Raw genomic sequence first — 19,706 nt, forward strand, 5'->3', positions numbered from 1 at the left:
CAAGTACGCAAAGCTAAAGGCTCTGGGATAACAAAGGGAAGCAAAAAAAAACCACATCCAAATGCTAGTCTTCATGTTCTAGATTGCACACATTTGAGAGGTAACATTATATGGTAATAAGCTTCCAGATAACTGAGATTCCTTTCAGAAGCCCTAGGAAGCCTAGATTTCTAAAGATAATTTTAAAAGACAGGGCTTTCTTCCATCTCACAAAGTAAATACGGAGAACACTTTTTTGCCTCTTTCCATCTCTTTTTTAAAAGCAACAGATTAATGTCCTTATAGGATACCAGCTTTCACAGAAGGCTTTAACTTAAAAACATAGTTCCCAAAAAGACCTCAAAAGTCTATCAGAACATTTGCCAGGAACACCACTCTAACCAAGGGTTCAAAGTTAACAATACTAATTAAGTCACACTGACATCACATGTCCCCACATACGATACGCTCACTTCTGTGGTAAGCTTCCCAAATATCCATAATCTCAGTCTGTTCATATGATAACATAAACAAACCCAAACTTAGAGACATTCTACAAAGTATCTAACCACTACCCTTCAAACACATCAAGGTCATGAAAAACAAGGAAAGACTAAGAAACTGTCATAGAAGAGACTAAGGAGATGAGACATCTAAATGTACTATTGGATCTTGAACTGTTTGACGTGATCCTGGAACAGGACACCAACATCAGTTGAAAATAGGTGAAATCTGAATAAAATTTAGTCTAGTTAATAAAACTGTACCAACGTTAATTTCTTCATTTTCATTAACAATGATGGTTACGTAAAATGTTAAAATTTTAAAAAGCTGCGTAAAGGGTAACAGAACACTATACTATCTTTGCAACTCCTCTGTAAAACAAAATTATTTCAGTCAGAAGGAAAAAATAAAAAGAGAAGAAACCATTTGCCAGGACTTCTTCCTGGAAGACAGAATGACATATAATTCATTTGTTCCACAATTCTATGCTGAGGTATCATAGCACTGGAAAAGGCTGGTGCAACTGACCTATAAAATGAACATTTAGATGACTAGTAATAACTATGGATATGGCATTCTGGATTGATAAAAACACATATTACCTAGCCTCTAGAAATGAAAAAAAAAAAAATAAAAGAATCAACTGACTTTTTAACTTTGGTATTTTAATTTCCAACGTAAATAATGGCAACCACCAGGGAAGATTGAGAAGCATCGATTCTAAGGGTACCTAGGTGGCTCAGTCAGTTAAGCATCCAACTCTTGGTTTTGGCTCAGGTCATGATCTCGGCATCATGAGATTGAGCCCTACATTAGGCTCCACACTAAGTGTGCAGCCTGCTTGAGATTCTCCCTCTCCCTCTAACCCATACACCCCTCCCTGCTCACACGCTCGTGCTCTCTCTCTCTCAGAAGAAAAAAAAAAGCATATAGATTCTGAAATCTTTGTTATATCAATACTTTCAACAAGAAAAATCAAGGAATATTCTAACTGCAGCTATGAGTATGGTTATATGGGTATATGGGTACCTTGAACTATATTTAGAAAAGTATTAAACGTTCTTTTAAATGTATGCTCTACCTCATAACAACAAAATGTTTCCACAAATAGGTAAAAAAAATGTTTTTTAAAGATTTTATTTATTTATTTGACAGAGAGAGATCACAAGTAGGCAGAGAGGCAGGCAGAGAGAAAAGGAAGCAGGCTCCACGCTGAGCAGAGAGCCCAACATGGGGCTCGATCCCAGGACCCTGAGACCATGACCTGAGACGAAGGCAGTGGCCTAACCCACTAAGCCACCCAGGCGCCCCCAAATAGGTCAAATTTAAAGCACACGAACAAACTTTCATTAGTAATTTATCCTGCTAAGCATAAGTTAAACAAACTTACTTTCTAGTTCTTCTTTTTCAAACTTTGTGTTCACAGTTGAACTGGTTTTGCCAAGGTCCACAACAGCTTCTTCATCAGGACCCTAAAAAGAAATTATTCTCATTTACTTATGATGTCAAATATACACTATATACCTACTAATAGGGGCATTATTTGAAAAAGCAAAAAAAATAAGTAACAGATTGCCTTCCCCTCAAAGAAGGTAACTATAAGCTAACTAATTATAGCTAACTGCATTCTTTTTCAACATAAGCTTATAGGTGTTTTTTTGTTTTTTTAATCCACAAAAGACTATTCCAAATTTCATGTTAAGAACTGAGGTAACAATTTTTTGTTGGTCTTCTATGGAAGTTACTAAGTAACTGGTACATATATTCACTACAACAGAAAGACCATCCAGATCAACAATTAGAGAAAAATGGGGGGGCGGTGAGGGAAACCCTTAGATATCAATATGGAATGCTTTTTTGGTTGTTCTTTGCTCTTAGGTCCCCTAATTAAAAAGGAAACACTTAACTCAGCTATACCAGATTGTATTATGGTTCCACATAAAAAAAAACACATCTATAGGAGCACCTGGGTGGCTAAGTGGGTTAAGCCTCTGCCTTCGGCTCAGGTCATGATCCCAGGGTCCTGGAATTGAGCCCCTATCAGGCTCTCTGCTCAGCCAGAAGCCTGGTTACCCCTCCCCCTCTGCCTGACTCTGCCTACTGTGATCTCTCCATCAAACAAATAAATAAAATCTTAAAAAAAAATGCATCTATAGACTAAACATGTAGTACACTTCCACTCATAAATTAACCAAGAGCCAATCCAAGTTACAAGAACTTAATTCTCTACAAAGGAAAAGCCACAACTAAATTTAACCTTTAAGGAGGTTCTAACTTCGACTTCCAAGTCTACCTTCTTAATTTTGATCCCTTTTCCAGCTCAACAAAAAGAAACATATTTTTGTAAAATACTGTAGACTATTTTTTTAAATGAATAAAATTTTAGTTTTACCTTCCCTTCCCAACTTCAAACTTAACTTCGAAAGGAACATTAGTATGCTCAAGATTCTGCAGCACAGATATGAACAGATGAGGAAATTCCCTTCCCTCAAAAAGTCTTCATTTTGAGCTGTGGCCCATACTGAACCCTTGCCCAGCATGGGTCAGCTGTAGCTGACCAAGGAAACCTCGCCAACTTTTACCATTGTTAGGGGGCCTTGCACTTTGTCCAATATGACTACCGCAACACGTCTCAACAGGTGCACCCTGACTGGGTAGACAAAGAAGTTTTCTAGTTCCTCAGGAAAGTCTATTCCATTTTAAGACTAGAGAACAGTGTACAATACTCAGTCAACAGTAAACAAGGACTCAGCTATGGTCAACAAAGCCAGGGACTGAGGAGACATATTGGAGAAGACATTCAAGAATTTGGAAAAATATACAAAGGTTCTGAGGAAGAGCTGGCAATATTAAACAAAACTACGTAAAACTTTAAGAGTGACCTAGATCAGCTCACACAGTCTATGCTATATGTGGAGTATGCTGAAGAACCCAGAATATGAAACCTCCTTCAGCAAACCAATCACACCAGGGAGGTCCTATCCTATAATGCTTTTGTCAAAGAATCAAACTGAAAGATGAATGCAAGGAAAGGATGGCCCAGGAAGAGGCTAAAGATCCAGATATAACCCGGAAGGCACTGGGGGGCATGATGAAGAAAGAGGTGGATAAGCTGAAACCACTGTTCAAAGCAGGCAAAAGGATGGGCAACAGGAAATGGACAATGTTCTGGCTCAGATGAAATCAAAGTACTACAAACCTTCCAAAGGAAGAGAGGAAAGAGCTATCAAAAAAGAAAATAAATAATTTAATTCATTCTCTTTGAAGGTCCTTATGCTATAACCAGAAATTCTGTAGGCAACAGAAGACAACTGGAGATAAGAGAATCAAATAATAAAATTATAATTTTAATTATTATACATAAATGTTTATATAAATAAACATATTTATATAGAATATATAAATACATATAAATATAATTATAGTAGTAACATTAATTACAACATTAATATCCCACTGAATATTATTTTTCTAGAATACAGGCACTTTTTTATTGATCAAATTATAGCATTTTTCAAATTTTCAAGACACATTTTCAGCCATTCCCATTTTATGGCTGATCTCATTGTCCAGGATCTAACACTTAGAACAATAAACCGGAAAGAACACAGTTAGCTTCTAACCAATTTCAAGGGCCAAGCATAAACTGGAAGACCATTTAAGAAAGGATCAAACAGGAGGTTGGTTAAAATGATCGATTAACGTCTCCTCCAATTTTGATCTATACTAGCATATGTTTGTGTACAGCTTTTTTCAATGCATAGAATTCGTATACAATTGTGCCGTCCTATCCAGATTCTGTGTCTAAATTCTCCAATCTTTAAATCAGGAGCTGAATCAATTTTTTTTTAAAGATTTCATTTATTTTATTTGACAGACAGAGATCACAAGTAGGCAGAGAGGCAGGCAGAGAGATAGAGAGAGGAAGAAGCAGGCTTGCCGCTGAGCAGAGAGCCTGATGTGGGGCTCGATCCCAGGACCCTGGGATCATGACCTGAACTGAAGGCAGAGGCTTTAACCCACTGAGCCATCCAGGCGCCCCAAGAGCTGAATCAATTTGATTAACTTTTTATACAAATACCCTGCTATCCAAACTCTATTTGCGTCCCAAAATTCAGAACCAGAAACAATACATTAAGGCAATGCAGATCTCTTAATATCCAAATCCACTTTCTGAAGATTAGACATTCAAATATATAATCAAATAGAATTTAATTATATATTTGAAGGCAGAGGCTTTAACCCACTGAGCTACCCAGGCGCCCCAAAACTTCATTTTTTAACTCCAAGAATATAATGAAAAACTAAATATAGTAACAGCAAAGAGCAACCCCCGACATCAAAATGTTTTCATTCTTAACATCAGATAAGTGAGCAATGTAAATAAGCCAATGCCTATAAAGCCTTCCTAAAATGAAATAATCCCAAGGCACTGAGAAAACTGAAATACATGGAAGAATAAAAAAGCTACCCAAGGGGCACCTGGGTGGCTCAGTGGGTTAAGCCGCTGCCTTCAGCTCGGGTCATGATCTCAGGGTCCTGGGATCGAGCCCCGCATCGGGCTCTCTGCCCAGCGGGGAGTCTGCTTCCCCCTCTCTCTCTCTCTGCCTGCCTCTCTGCCTACTTGTGACCTCTCTCCCTCTGTCAAATAAATAAATAAAATCTTAAAAAAAAAAAAAAAAAAAGCTATCCAAAGTATGTCAATGTAAGATTGACTCACACTAATCTTCAGAAAATTATCTGCATTGGTTTCAAATTTCTATTCCATTTCTGTTTGTAAAATAAGGTTACTAATCAGATTATAAGTGCTCCGTAACAAAGAAGACAATAAAGAACTAGACATATAAGATCATAAAGAAAATTTAAATTCTCTGTGTATGAAAGGACACATGTACAAGATTATTTATTGCAGCTTATAATGGGAAAAGATTGGACACAATCCAAGAGTCCCTTAATAGAGGAATGGCTATGCCAGTGGAATACCAAGGTACTGGGAGGTACTTTTCATGCCAGTACATATAGTGTCTAAGACCTATTATAAAATGAAATATACACAAGGTAAAGAACCATATATAAGGTCTGCTACTTTCTGTGTTAGGAAGTACCCAGAACAGGAACATTTTAATTTGCATAATGAAACACTGGAAGACATACAAGAAAACAGGAAAACCAGTTACCTCTGGCAGTAGAAGTAGACTTTTGAATTTATTATTGTTTATATTCTCTGATTTATTTTTAGCCATGTGAATACAGAAGAAGACTTAAGAATGCAATCTTCTGAAAGTCACTTACCTATCTTGGTCCTCATCTACAGAGCATAATACCCACCTGAAAGCATTGTGGAAGGATATATTACATAAAATGCCACAAAAAAGTACAGAACCCATAGAAAATGCTCCCATTTTTTACTAAACTAAATGAGGAAACTATTCCATGTTTAAGGGGGGAAAAAAAAGCTTTCTAACTAGATTAGAGAGGCCTTACAAGTACAGAAACAAATACCTATGAGTTTCTTAATTAAAAATGAAGTGAAGATTTAAAATAAATCCTATAAAATAGTATTACGGTTGTATGAAGAATTATTCACAGGAAATACATGCCTAAGTATCTAGGAGAAAATGCCAAGATACAGCAAGTAACTTTCATAAGGATATAAAACTATTACTTTAAGAGACTTTTAAATGTATTAAAAATTCAGGCACACCTAAAGAGTTTTTTAAAATTCACCTCCCCTTGCTCTATGCTAGACGTGCTCATTCAGTAGGTTAAGGTGGATAACAAGTATCTCTGTTAAATAACCCCCTTATGTGATTCTGGTGCACACCAAAGTTTAAATACCACCTCCCTCCCTGCATTATGATTAGGACTAAAGTACTACACATGCTCTTCAATAAAGAGTGCTTCATGCTTTTAATCATTTTAGTAAGACTGCCTGGGAGTACTGACAACTTCACTTACATTGTTTTAATCCTTCAGAAAATGAAAAGTATATTCCAATTCACAAGAAAATACTGTAAATTATACCCTTTCACTGAAATACAAAGAAACCTAAATCAATAAATAGTATTTTAAAAGTTGATTTATATGTCAGAATATTTCCCCAAAACGTGTAGGGCAATTTATCAAAGTATGTATAAATAACAATGTTGTCCCCCCCCAAAATACAAGTTTCCTCCAACATTTCCAATTCCTAACCATATCCCCATCTACCACCAAAAGTTGAACTTATTTAGGAAACTATAAATTTATGGGCAAAAAGCTTAAGAATAGGGCAAATAATCTTTTCTAATCCAATTAAAAGGAGATCAATCATCAGTGCCTACCATTTCATAAAGTAAAAGTCAAAGAATGATATTCATAGTTTCTAAAGAACTCACTTGGCATTTCTGATTCATTCCTCTAAAACATGCAGAAAAGACAGAAGAGGTATATGGGAAATTACTGCAAATTTAAAACAGCAAATTTCAAACTCAGGCAATCATGCAATTCCCACCGGGGCGGGGGGGATCAAAGTCTTGAGAAAAATGCCTTGTGCCCGGATATATTCGGATGTTGGAGGAAAAAGCCTTCAAAAATCTATTTTATGAAACAAGATGGGATCGGGAGGGAGACAAACCATAAGTGACTCTTAATCTCACACAACAAACTGAGGGTTGCTGGGGTCCTCCCTCCCAGCAACCCTCAGTTTGTTGTGTGAGATTAAGGGGTTATGGACATTGGGGAGGATATGTGCTACGGTGAGTGCTGTTAAGTGTGTAAACCTGGCGATTCACAGACCTGTACCCCTGGGGATAAAAATACATTATATGTTTATTTTTTAAAAATCTATTTTATATACCACTGTTTAAACTAAACACAATGAATTTTAGGAAAAAGTTTCAAAAGAAAAAAGTGAAGTAACAAAGAATGTAAGAGTAAGAAAACTAAGAGGTCTGAGGCATAAAAACTGCCACATAATGGACTCCAATAAGAAAGAGGATTGCTGGGACGCCTGGGTGGCTCAGTTGATTAAGCAGCTGCCTTCGGCTCAGGTAATGATCCCAGCGTTCCTGGGATCGAGTCCCACATCAGGCTCCTTGCTCAGCAGGGAGCCTGCTTCTCCCTCTGCCTCTGCCTGCCATTCTGTCTGCCTGTGCTCGCTCTCTCCCCCTCTCTCTCTCTGATAAATAAATCAAATTTAAAAAAAAAAAAAAAAAAGAGGATTGCTAGTGACTGTCACGTGCTTCATCACAAGGCACAAGAGTCATGAACAAATGGAAAGCCTCATCAGGGTTCTACTTGAAATTATAAATCACAAATATTTATTATATTATTTCTATGGGGAAATGCATTCTTTCCAAGTTCCAAATCAGTACACACACACACACACACACACCCCAAAAAACATACAAATCACTTATTTTATGGTTATCAAGTAGTATATGTTTACTGAAATAAGCATAATAAAATCTATTTCTAAAACAGGCTTTTTAAAAAAAACTATCACAATCTTATTAGTAATTAAAATGTGCAGAAAAGCACAGGCATTCTGCACTAAAGGGAAAACACACACACACACACACACATATCCAATCAGTTTTTCAACGAAATAAGGCCCAGTACATGTTCTGTCAAGATTCCTCATCTCCGGTCAGTACGAGGTTATCACTACCTGGCTATTTTTAGGGTTTCTTTGCAGTTTTCTAGTAAAAACCAACAGGAGACAGCCAGAAAATCCCTTAGCAATATGGTCAGTTTGCCTCTTCTTCCACTAGATAATAACCTTATTCCCCGTTAATCCAACAGGTCATGAGAGAAGTTTCATTCCCTTAAAGACTAGGAATTAAGGAACTCATCCATTCAACAAATATTTACTGAGTACAAACTATGTGCCAAGCATATTTCAGGTACCAGGGATACATAAATGAATGAAAAACTGTAATACCATCAAATTTCCAGCTTAACAGTTAATTTACAGCTAAGTGGCTCTCCATAGTAAAAAAAAAAAAATCTGGAGGTAAGTGAATTATCTTTTCCATTCCTAATCTTAATGAATGAGACCTCACAGACTCATAGGGATCAACAGGCTTTATTTTTTCGTTCAATGTTCAGATTTTATACATACATTATACACACACACCTTAAGTGACATAAGATCACACTGTAAGCTGGTGAAAGAACTGAAATTAAAATCCAGGTCTCTACAGAGTCCCAGTTACATGGGTTCTTTACCCACACAACAACAGACCAAGGTCACTATAATATATGCTGAGAACACATAGTACTTTTTCTTCACAACATCTGTTAAAACTTACAATTATATATTATACTTCTTCAATGTTCTTTACATACTTATATAACTACTTCTTTAACTTCTTTCTACTATCTTCCAATAGAACATAAGTTCCAAGAAGAGGGGAATCATGTTTGTTTTGTTCACTAGTATACCCTAAGCATCAACCAGGATTCTTAGTAAGCTCTCTAATACTAGAATGTTGAGTATGTTTCAAAAGACAAGACTACTCAGCTAAAAATTTACACTGGATTTACTTAAAGACTCCTTATGAACACAATTAAAGCTCAAACATACAAAGGTATTCAGTACTTTGAAATGTAATAAATCAGTTTATAAACAAAAAAGCCCATCACCAACACATGATAAAACTAAAATTTAATTCACAAGTGGGAATTCCCAGCAAAATCAAACTATTTGAAACAGACTTTGTAACTATGTAACACATTGTTCTAATTCTTCCCATAAGTCATTTTTCCATCTGAAACAGCACAATCTGTGATTTGTGTTTTCTTGGCCAAATGACCAAAAACCAAACTTTAACAGGTCAAAGGCATAATATTAAGGAAAAAAAAAAAGAAAAGAAAAAGAATGTTAAAAGATTATTTAACAATATACCATAAATCTAGTTTTTTATCCTTTTTGGACATTTGAGGTTTACAAAATCTGTTTTAAAACAGCGTAAGATCCCTATCACAAATTAATTTCTTCATTACTTAAGACATATGGCCACAGGCCAAAAGTAGTACCTCCAAAAAAAATGATTGTAACTACAAAGAGTTATCAAATATTTCAGTTTATATTCAAAACATACTTAGCCATTAAAGACAAAGTGATATCTTTCCCAGTATCTTGGCCAAACAGAATTTTTAAAAGCCTCATTCCAGTAATATTAACTGGTCAAAAAAACTAATTTTATAGAATAATAATGATGCTACAAACATTGCTAACTTTATACCAGGATCTCCTCTTTACAGCAAACGACTTCCACAGCCAAGGACACAGAGGATGATACTATTCTAAGCCAGTGCTAATAAGCCTGACATTTCTTCAAGCTTCACTAGTAAACTGAAAAAGTCAGATCTGTTTGTAAATAAAACACAAGATCACAACCAGGTACATACAGGAAACTTCTTCTCCAGGCGAAATCTCTCCATAGCAATATATAAATGGCTTGTCTTTGACAATGTAACGCAGTTAAGTCCCTTGAAGATTCCAGGGACAGTAAGTACATATCTGATTTAGGTCACTGTGCTTTGCACAGATGAACTCTCCTAAGTTGCTTTTATGGTACAGCCAATCACAGTCTTCTAAGTTACCTAATCTTCCAAGCTAATGACTACAACTTATACAGAGAGAATGACAGCAAAAGAGACTAGGAGCATAATACACACAGTAGTAATAGAAAATACCAAAAGAGAAATATAGCAACCAGTTTTCAACTGAAACTTACTGTAACAGTAGTTCAAAAGAGAACATACTCTAAGGATATATGAGGATGGTTACGTGAGTGAGTGAGTGAGGTTTAGACAGATCTTAGAGAATAAACTGCCAACAACATAGTTCATTAAATCTAGCCCTTTCACTTAATTTCAGGAGGACCCAAAGATGTCTGCATCTGAAGAAAGTTCTGCCTTTAATTGTTACTCTAATATTTATACCAACTTGTATAATTGTTACTCTAATATTTATACCAACTACATTAATAGTATATAATATAATAGCTATATTAATAAGATTAATTCAACAAAGTTATTTAATCACATTATGGTTTACAATTATTTTAATCTTTTAGCTAAAAGAGGAAAAAGAAAATGAGAAGCACTCCTCCAACTTTCAGACTCAAGATCTCTTTACACTCTAAAAATTACAGAAGACCTCAAACGGCCTTTGTTTATACAAGTTTAACATCTATATTTACTATATTGGAAGTAAAACTAAGAAAACTTTAAAACATTTAAATTCAATTTAAAATAAAGTCATTACACGTTAACATAAATAGTATTTTAATGAAAAATAATCCTTTTCAAAAATAAAAGCTTTAATGAAAAAACAGGCTTTTACATTTCTGTACATCTCTAACACCTGTCCTTAATAGAAGACAATTAGATTCTCATATCTAATTCTCTAATCAAGGATATGATTTGGTTGAATTATATAAAAATTCCAGATCCATGAAATATTCTGTTGTCAAGGGAGAAGTGTTTTAATACTCTTTTCAGTTAACTGTGGATACTCCTCACTGATACTGCACCAAATTTAAAAAGTAGTCATTTTTAAAATTTTTATTTTAAAATTTATTTTTAAAATAATTTATTTTAAAATTATTATAATAATTTAATAATTTATAATAATTTATTTTAAAATATTTATTTTTAAATAAGCTCTATGCCCAAGGTAGAGATCAGGACCCTGAAATCAAGAGTCGCATGCTCTACCAACTGAGCCAGCCAGGCACCCCAAGAAGTAGTCATTTCTTAAACATTAGATTGCAAAGTAGAATCTAAAACCATTTCAAATGAATGCTTTTGTGCATGTATACTGAAATCCATTAGTCTACCATGCACTTTGAATGGCTCTCTCACCCAGTTCTAAAATACGTGTTCACTGGGTACTAGAACTTTTCCAAACCTCGCATTTCATTATATGATATTAAAAATATATATTGTTAATATCATCAATAACCTCATCAGAGAAGTTCAGCTGGTAGATAAAACTTTTCCAAATTTCTTGTTTTATCATGAAAGCTAGATTTATTATCATTGGTAACAAATGCTACCAGTTCTTTTTGTTTGAAGTGGTAGGTTCACTTCCTTTTTTAGGAAATACCTGCCAAATGTCAAGTCTGAATAACCATAGTTTAGTCTGCAGTTACTTTCAAGTACAAAAGCAGCCAGCTTCAGCTCATAAGTCAAGCAATCACACCAGTGTATTTACCCCAATTACTGTTACTTCAGTATGTAACAGAAGTGTTTTCATGCATACTTCCTATTTTGTCATTCAGAATATTAAAGTAATGTGCACTCAAAGACTCAGATTTACCAAGACGGTTTTTACTTCTTCATCAAGGACGTTCCTAAGTGAAAATCTGTTTCATTTTTTAAACTGAGAATGCCTACCAGGGCTGTTTGGTGCCTCTGCCTTGTTTTGAGCTAAGGGACCAGCAGTTTTACTCATCATTGCCTCTGTACCCTCAGTACAAATTCCACAACAGTGGAAAAGGCAAATAATGTCTTGAACTATTAAAAATAGTTTTGACATTAGAGATCCCCTGATCTCAGGGGCTGGCAGAGGTCCATGGACAGCACTTTGAAAACTACTGTAAAAGGCTGTATCTTGAAAATATAAAGTTTTGGGTGTGGGGTGGCTGGCTCAGTCAGTGGAGCATATGAATCTGGATCTTGGGGTTGAGAGTTTAAGCCCCACACTAGGCACAGAGCTTACTTTAACTAAATAAATAAATACATACATACATACATACATAGTTGTGGGTGGATTATATTCTTTTTAGTTTCTCTATGATATTGTTTGTTCAACAAACATTTTAAAGAATGAAGACTAAAAATTATCATTCTATTATTCTGGGTATCTAAAAAAAAAATAAAAATACTTATTGAGCACCTATGATGTGCCAAAACTAGGCTAAACATGATGATACACACTGAACTATTACATAGTACATTTAACCTTCAGACATTTAATTTAATCCTCTCAACACTAACTAAAGCTCAGAGAAGTTAAATTACTTCTCCGAAGTCACAGATCTAGTAAGCAGTAGGTTTAAGAGTCAAACCTAGTCTTTCTCAGTCCATGCTTTTTCCTCTATTCCAACAGTCTATAAAGAAAAACAGATGTAAAATATAAGACAGATATAAGAAATACTGATGTAAAAAACAGATATAAGAAATAGAAATAATAAAAAAATTTCAACTATAGATGATTAAAACAAAATTCTAACTGAACATGAATTAATAAAATAAAATGTGTACCAAATCCATATAGATTGTACTCTTAATTTAGGGTACCTAGGTGGTTCAGTTGGTTCAGTGTCTGCCTTTGGCCCAGGTCATTCATGATTTCAGTGTCCTGGGCTCCCTGCTCAATGGGAAGTCTGTTTCTCCCTCTCCCTCTGCCACTCCAGCACTTGTGTGCACTTACACTCTCTCTCAAATAAAATCTTAAAAAAAAAAATTTTTTAAATGCCTGGGTGGCTCAGTCATTGGGCGTCTACCTTCGGCTCAGGTCATGATCCCAGGGTTCTGGGATCAAGCCCCACATTGGGCTCCCTGTTCTGTGGGAAGCCTGATTCTCCCTCTCCCACTCCCCTGTGCTTGTGTTCCCCCTTTCACTGTGTCTCTCTCTGTCAAACAAATAAATAAAAATCTTAAAAAAAAATTTTTTTAAATAATTGTAATCTAAATTAAACTATTCTCTTTGGATAGTATATTTTCTCCCTGGAGCCATCAAAGCCTTAAAATAATGCAAATAAATGATATTTTTTATAGGAATATCTATTTCCCAAAAACGAAGTCTTACTACCAGCTAATCCTGCAAAATCCAGATAACATATACCAGATAAATAACAAAGTAAGAAATGTAAAACCAAAATAATATATCAAACAGAAAAACAGTGTTTTAATTTTCCACAGCTTTATAGGATACTGTAGATAGCAGTCAAAAGACATAACATAGCCTTCAAACTAAAACTTCTATTTTATTAAACTTCTCTAAGATAGAAACCCCAATGACATCAACAGTTCCCCTAAAGCATATAAATAATCATATTTTTAAAATATTCAACCTTTCTATGATTTATAGTTGGCAAATAAACATAAATTTTTAGAAAGCAACTAGAAAAGATGTTAGTCAACATTTTTTTTTAAAGATTTTATTTATTTATTTGAGAGAGAGACAGTGAGAGAGAGCATGAGCGAGGAGAAGGTCAGAGAGAGAAGCAGACTCGCCGTGGAGCTGGGAGCCCGATGCAAGACTCGATCCCGGGACTCCAGGATCATGACCTGAGCCGAAGGCAGTTGTCCAACCGACTGAGCCACCCAGGCACCCCGTTAGTCAACAATTTTAAAAATTCTCAATACATCACAACCAGAATGAAAAATGTCTGCAAACAATCAAGTTCAATAGTAATTCCTACAATAACCTCTCGAAATTTACCTCCTGTAGAAACTCTTGGCCCTCTCCACTATATTTAAGAGCTTAACATCCTAGTCAGCCATAGGTCTCAAGCACTCGATTATAAAAACCCTGAGCACAGGGATTAGGTAAAAGGAAGGAGGGAAAGCCGGGTGGTAGTATCGGACACATGTATAGGAGAGAGAGGAAAGGAAGGTTAAGAGTCCCCAGGAAAGGGAAAAGAAGGAATTAGGTACAAATTTTTAATTTCCTAAATTGCAAAACAAAACTGACTCTACATCAAAATACAAAAAATCAATCTCTGCAGCACATTATCTGTTGTGACAGTATCCTGGGTACTACTAAAACCAATATTCAAAGTAAACTTTAAAAAATCAAGTTTACAGATTAAATAGAAAGGTAAAATAAGCTTTATTCTACCACTCTCTTGATAAAATAAAAAGATATTAACTCAACATAAAAGGTAAGAATTTAAATCTATTTCTTTAAAGATTTTTCAGCAATCCTTATTTTAAGGCGACCTATTGAGGTATGATCAACATGTATGTAATACATACAACTCTGAGTCTGGGGATACACACCCATAAAACCATCTCCACCATCAAGGCCACAGACATATCTGTCACCTCCCGAAGTTTCCTCTCACCCCTCCCCTTATTACTGAGTGTGTGTGTATGGTAAGAATACCGGACCATTATCTGTCAAAAAAATTATAAGTATATAATACAGCTTTTTTTTTTTAAAGATTTTATTTATTTATTTGACAGAGAACACAAATAGGCAGAGAGGCAGGCAGAGATGGGGTGGGAAGCAGGCTCCCTGCTAAGCAGAGAGCCCGATGAGAAGCTCAATCCCAGGACACTGGGACTATGACCTGGGCCTAAGGCAGAGGCTTTAACCCACTGAGCCACCCAGGTTCCCCTATAATACAGTTTTCTTAGCTGTAGGCACTATGCTGTGTAACACATTTCCAGAACTTAATTACCTTATGTAACTGAAACTTTGTACCCTTTAACCATCACCCCCCTCACTTCCTCCTACCTGCAGCTCCAGCAACCATCCATTCCACTGTCTGCTTCTGTGAGTCTGATATAAGTGAGAGCATACTGTATTTGTTATTCTGTATCCGGCTTATTTCATTTAGGCATCCATTTACATGAATCAAAACAGTCTCGTTTATTCCCTTATTCTCTCTGCCCCATTTTCAACCTATATTCCATTTCTGTAATGCAAATAGAAGTATATATATTCTTACCAAAAAAGATAGCCATGTTACAACTCACTGTTATATACGTAACTTGCTTTGTTCCAATTAAAAAATACACCCTGGATGGCTCAGAGGGTTAAGCCGCTGCCTTCGGCTCAAGTCCCGCATCGGGCTCTCTGCTCACTGAGCCTGCCTCCCCTCTCTCTCTCTGCCTGCCTCTCTACCTGCTTGTGATCTCTCTCTCTGTCAAATAATTAAATAAAATCTTAAAAAAAAAAAAAAGAATCTCTAAAAAAAAAGGAAAAAATTAAGTAAACCTGTACATAATAGAAGAAATCAAGACTTACACAAGGCTCCCTACTCCTCTCATATTATGTCCACTCACCGGACAGAACTATCTTCTGTTTTTGCCTTATAACTGTTCTTGGTAGCTAGAGTTGTCATCATAACTTTAAATAATGTATCACTTTCGGCAATATCTGCTTATTTTACAAAAAGAAAAATAAGGATTTTCCACAACCCTGACACACACACACACACACCTTTTTCACTTACATGAATTAGATTTCTATTTTTATATAAAGACTGATAGTAACTACCTTCTGTTCCATATTTATAGTGAAGCCTTCTAAGTAAGCTGTGCCTATGGTTAGTCTTGAATTTTAAAATCCATGTTAAAAATACATTTGGAATACTAGGATTACTTAAACACTACTATCTAGTTCAGAATCAAGATTTATGACTGGACCATTAGAAAATGTCACTAAACCCCGTGCTGCTCAAGAAACTCTCTCAAATATTACACTCAAGTTATCTCTTTCAATGTAACTTAAATATAATTAGAATATGAAGAACCTGCCCCAAAATGATAAATTACTGACTAGATAACAAAAGCAAACATATTAAAATGCAAAATACTAAAGATTTCAGTCTTTGCACAAGTCATAAGATTCCACTATCTCTAAGACAATCTATTCCCAATAAAATCATGGAAAAAGGGGGGGAGGGGACACTTCGCCTAAAAAAACAATCCAATATACTATAAAATTATGATATGTATGGTACCAACACAGAAACAATAATTATATATTTTATAAGGCAAAATTGAGTCAAGAAACTGAAACTAAGACTTCTTTGCTTTTCCAGTTTGATAAAATGAAGTTGTCTACTTCGTTGTCAAACCACAGGTAAAAATAAATTCTATATGGATTACTTAGAAGGGTAGTATCTTGGAGTGGGGATATATTCTTAGTCAAGATGAGAAGTCAAGATGAGAAAGAAAAAGACGGATAAAGATGTATTTTACTCCATTAAAAACAAACATTTCTCTAAAGCAAAGAACATCATAAGAGACAAGGTAGAACATAAGGAAATATATGCAGAATGACAGACATATCATTATATATCTCTAATACAAGAAATTTCTTGATTTAAAAAGGAAGTAAAAGGCATTAAAAAATAGACAAAAAATATGAACCAAGTAATTTCCTTAAAGAAAATATAAAGGACCAATAATCGTATAAGACGGACATTCTCACTACAGGTTCAGCAAATTTTACTCATCAGATTAGGGAAATAAAATTAACATCTAACCAATAAACAGACACTCATAATTCCCAGTGGGAATATAAATTTCTCAAAACTTTCTGGAGTATAAGCTAGCAAGAATCCATTTTTTTAAATCTTTAAGAATATTCTTTGTGCAGCAGTATCACTCCTAAGTATCTACTCAGAAATAAAGGCACCAAAAGGTATAGATAAGGTCAAACATGCTTACTATTCAAACTGGCAAAAGAGAAAACAACCTGAAAGTAAATCGGGAACAGCTAATTACCATTAGATATTAGTAAGACACAAAGAATGAAACAGAACCTGGAGGTTCCACTCTATAGATACCAGTTAATATATTAAGAAAAAAAGCAAATTGTAGAAGTATCATATTTAATATGATCACATTTTTATGTTTTATAAAGGATAAAACATATTTGTTAGTAAGTATTTCTATAAACATAAAAGATAAAAAGTATGAGGATGATCTACTGGTCTGTTTCAAAAAAGATCACGCTTCTCTAAAGATGTTAAGGATCTATTAATTCAACATACAGTATATTAAATATACTGATATTAAATCAGAAATAACCATTAAAAAGTTATTAAACATGAAAAATTATCATTTTAGTCAATTCTTCAAAACTCATCAATTCCAAGTGCCTGGGGTGGCTCAGTCCATTAAGTGTCCAAATCATGGTTTCACCTCAGGTCATGATATCCCAGCTGTGGGATAGAGCCCTACATCAGGCTTTGTGCTCAGTGCAGAGTCTCCTTCAGATTCCCTCTCCCCTCACCATTTCGTTCTCTCCCCACTGCCCAAATAAGTAAGTACAATCTTTGGGGGGAAAAAATGTGGTCAACTCATGTTTTAATAGAACTTTGATAACAAGGCAAGTAACATTTCAAAAGTGCATTTCATGAGGTCAGAAGATGGATCAAAATTTTCAACACATTTCTGTTTTTTAAAAATGAATTTATAGTTAAGAGTCTGTTTCTTGGGGCACCTGAGTAGCTCAAGCCTTAAGCCTCTGCCTTTGGCTCAGGTCATGATCCCAGGGTGCTGGGATCAAGCCCTGCATCAGACTCTCTACTCAGCAGGGAGCAGAGAGTCTCTCTCTGCCTGCCTCTCTGCCTACTTGTGATTTCTGTCTGTCACGTAAGTAAATACGTGAATAAATACGTAAGTAAATACAACCTTAAAAGAAAAAAAAAAAAAAGAGTCTGTTTCTTGGTTTGCGCCCTCTCTTTTTCTTCCCCTTTTGCTCATTTATGATGGTTACCAGAGGGGAAGCAGTAGGGAATGGGTGAAAATAGGTAACTTGTGATTAAGGAGAGCAGCTGTTGTGATGAGCTCCCAGTGTCCTATGAAGTGGTAAATCACTATATTGTACCCCTGAAACTAATACTGCACTGTGTATTAACTGGGATTTAAATAAAAACATTAAAAAAATAAAAACTGGGGTGCCTGGGTGGCTAACTGGGTTAAAGCCTCTGCCTTCGGCTCGGGTCAAGATCCCAGGGTCGGCGGGGAGCCTGCTTCCCCCCTCCTCACTCTGCCTGCCTCTCTGCCTAGTTGTGATCCCTGTCTGTCAAATAAATAAATAAAATCTTTTTTTTAATAAATAAATAAAATAAAAAATAAAAACTTGTAGGCACAGTATAAACTAACAATTTTCAGCATCATATGCGAAAATTATATAATCACAACTGATTTTTTATAAAATGACTTTCTTATTTAAATTCAGGAAAAAAATAATACTAAAACAAAATTCTAACTGTGAATTTCAATCAGCCCAAGGAGGAAAATCCCCCACCAAACAGTTTGGTAGAGAATAGTACAAGAATCAAAATGATTTTAAAAACATGTAATATCCATTTAAATTCCATTTACAGTCACCTTTTCAGTGTAGCAGTTCCCCACCCTGATCAGCAGGAGATGCAGTCCAACACCCCCAACAGATGCCTGAAACTCAGACAATGCCAATTCCTATATACACTATGTTTTTCCTATACATACATAGCAATAATAAAATTTAATTTATAAATTAGCCCAGTAAGAGATTAAAAAGAATAACTCAAAACAATTACAACAATGTACTGTAATAAGTCATATGAATGTGATCTTTTTCTCAAAATCTTATTGTACTGTATTTGCCCCTTCTTGGGATGATGTGAGGTCAAAAGATGTATACGTGATGAGATGAAGTGAGGTGCATGACACAGGCATTGTGATGTGCGGTAGGCTACTACTGACCTCCTGACAAAGGTCAGGAGGAGCAGCTCCCTCTCCATCTCCATCATGGAAAGCCAAACTGTTGACGGGGCAGGACTACTATAGAGGAACACAATACTGTGGTAATTGCTAATAATGTGTAGATAACACTGCTGACATAAAGCAGAGGACCCCGTGAAGTGTCTTTATCTGGCCAGAAAAAGGTGGAGTGCATCGTTTTTCCTAATTAAGAGAAAACATGTTTTAAATTCTTTAAAATTGCTACGTTCTCATATTTTCCTAAACTCTTAAAAAAAAATAGAGGTGTGACGAGAACAATCTGCTTTAACAATGATGGACGGGAGGGCGGCTGGGTGGCTCAGTCATTAGGCTCATGATCTTGGGATCCTGGGATCGAGCTCGATCCTGGGATCGAGCCCCACATTGGGCTCCTTGCTCAGTGGGGAGCCTGGTTCTTCCTCTCCCACTCCCCCCAGCTTGTGTTCCCTCTCTCACTGTGTCTCTCTCTGTCAAATAAATAAAAATAAAATCTTAAAAAAAAAAAAAATGATGGACAGGAATCTTGTGTTTCTTTCTTACTAGCTTTTATGGTATCAGAGGATAAAAGTAACATATGATTTATTAAAACTTTCTATATGCTTTATATACATTCTTCATTTACTATCCTAAACATTTCTACGAGTAGGTATTACTACCCAAATATACAGAAGAAGAAACTTATGCTCTAAAAGGGGAGGTAATTTTCCCAAAGTCCCACAGTTTGCACCTGGAGGAGCTAAAAAATCATGCACTTTTCAGGCCACTTACAA

The 19,706-nt window shown here is 35.5% G+C and overlaps 1 protein-coding gene across 6 annotated transcripts in view; it reads right to left on the reverse strand.

Moving 5' to 3' along the window:
* SLC4A7 (solute carrier family 4 member 7) overlaps positions 1 to 19,706 on the reverse strand; it is a 111,310-nt gene that overhangs the window by 65,357 nt on the left and 26,247 nt on the right. For all 6 annotated transcript variants that reach the window (XM_044252595.1, XM_044252594.1, XM_044252593.1 and 3 more), the window contains exon 2: positions 1,874 to 1,955. In XM_044252595.1, the coding sequence (XP_044108530.1) occupies positions 1,874 to 1,955 (82 nt within the window). The remainder of the gene's footprint in view (positions 1 to 1,873; positions 1,956 to 19,706) is intronic.

Source organism: Neovison vison, chromosome 6 (assembly GCF_020171115.1).
Source record: "Neovison vison isolate M4711 chromosome 6, ASM_NN_V1, whole genome shotgun sequence".
Lineage (NCBI taxonomy): Eukaryota > Metazoa > Chordata > Mammalia > Carnivora > Mustelidae > Neogale > Neogale vison.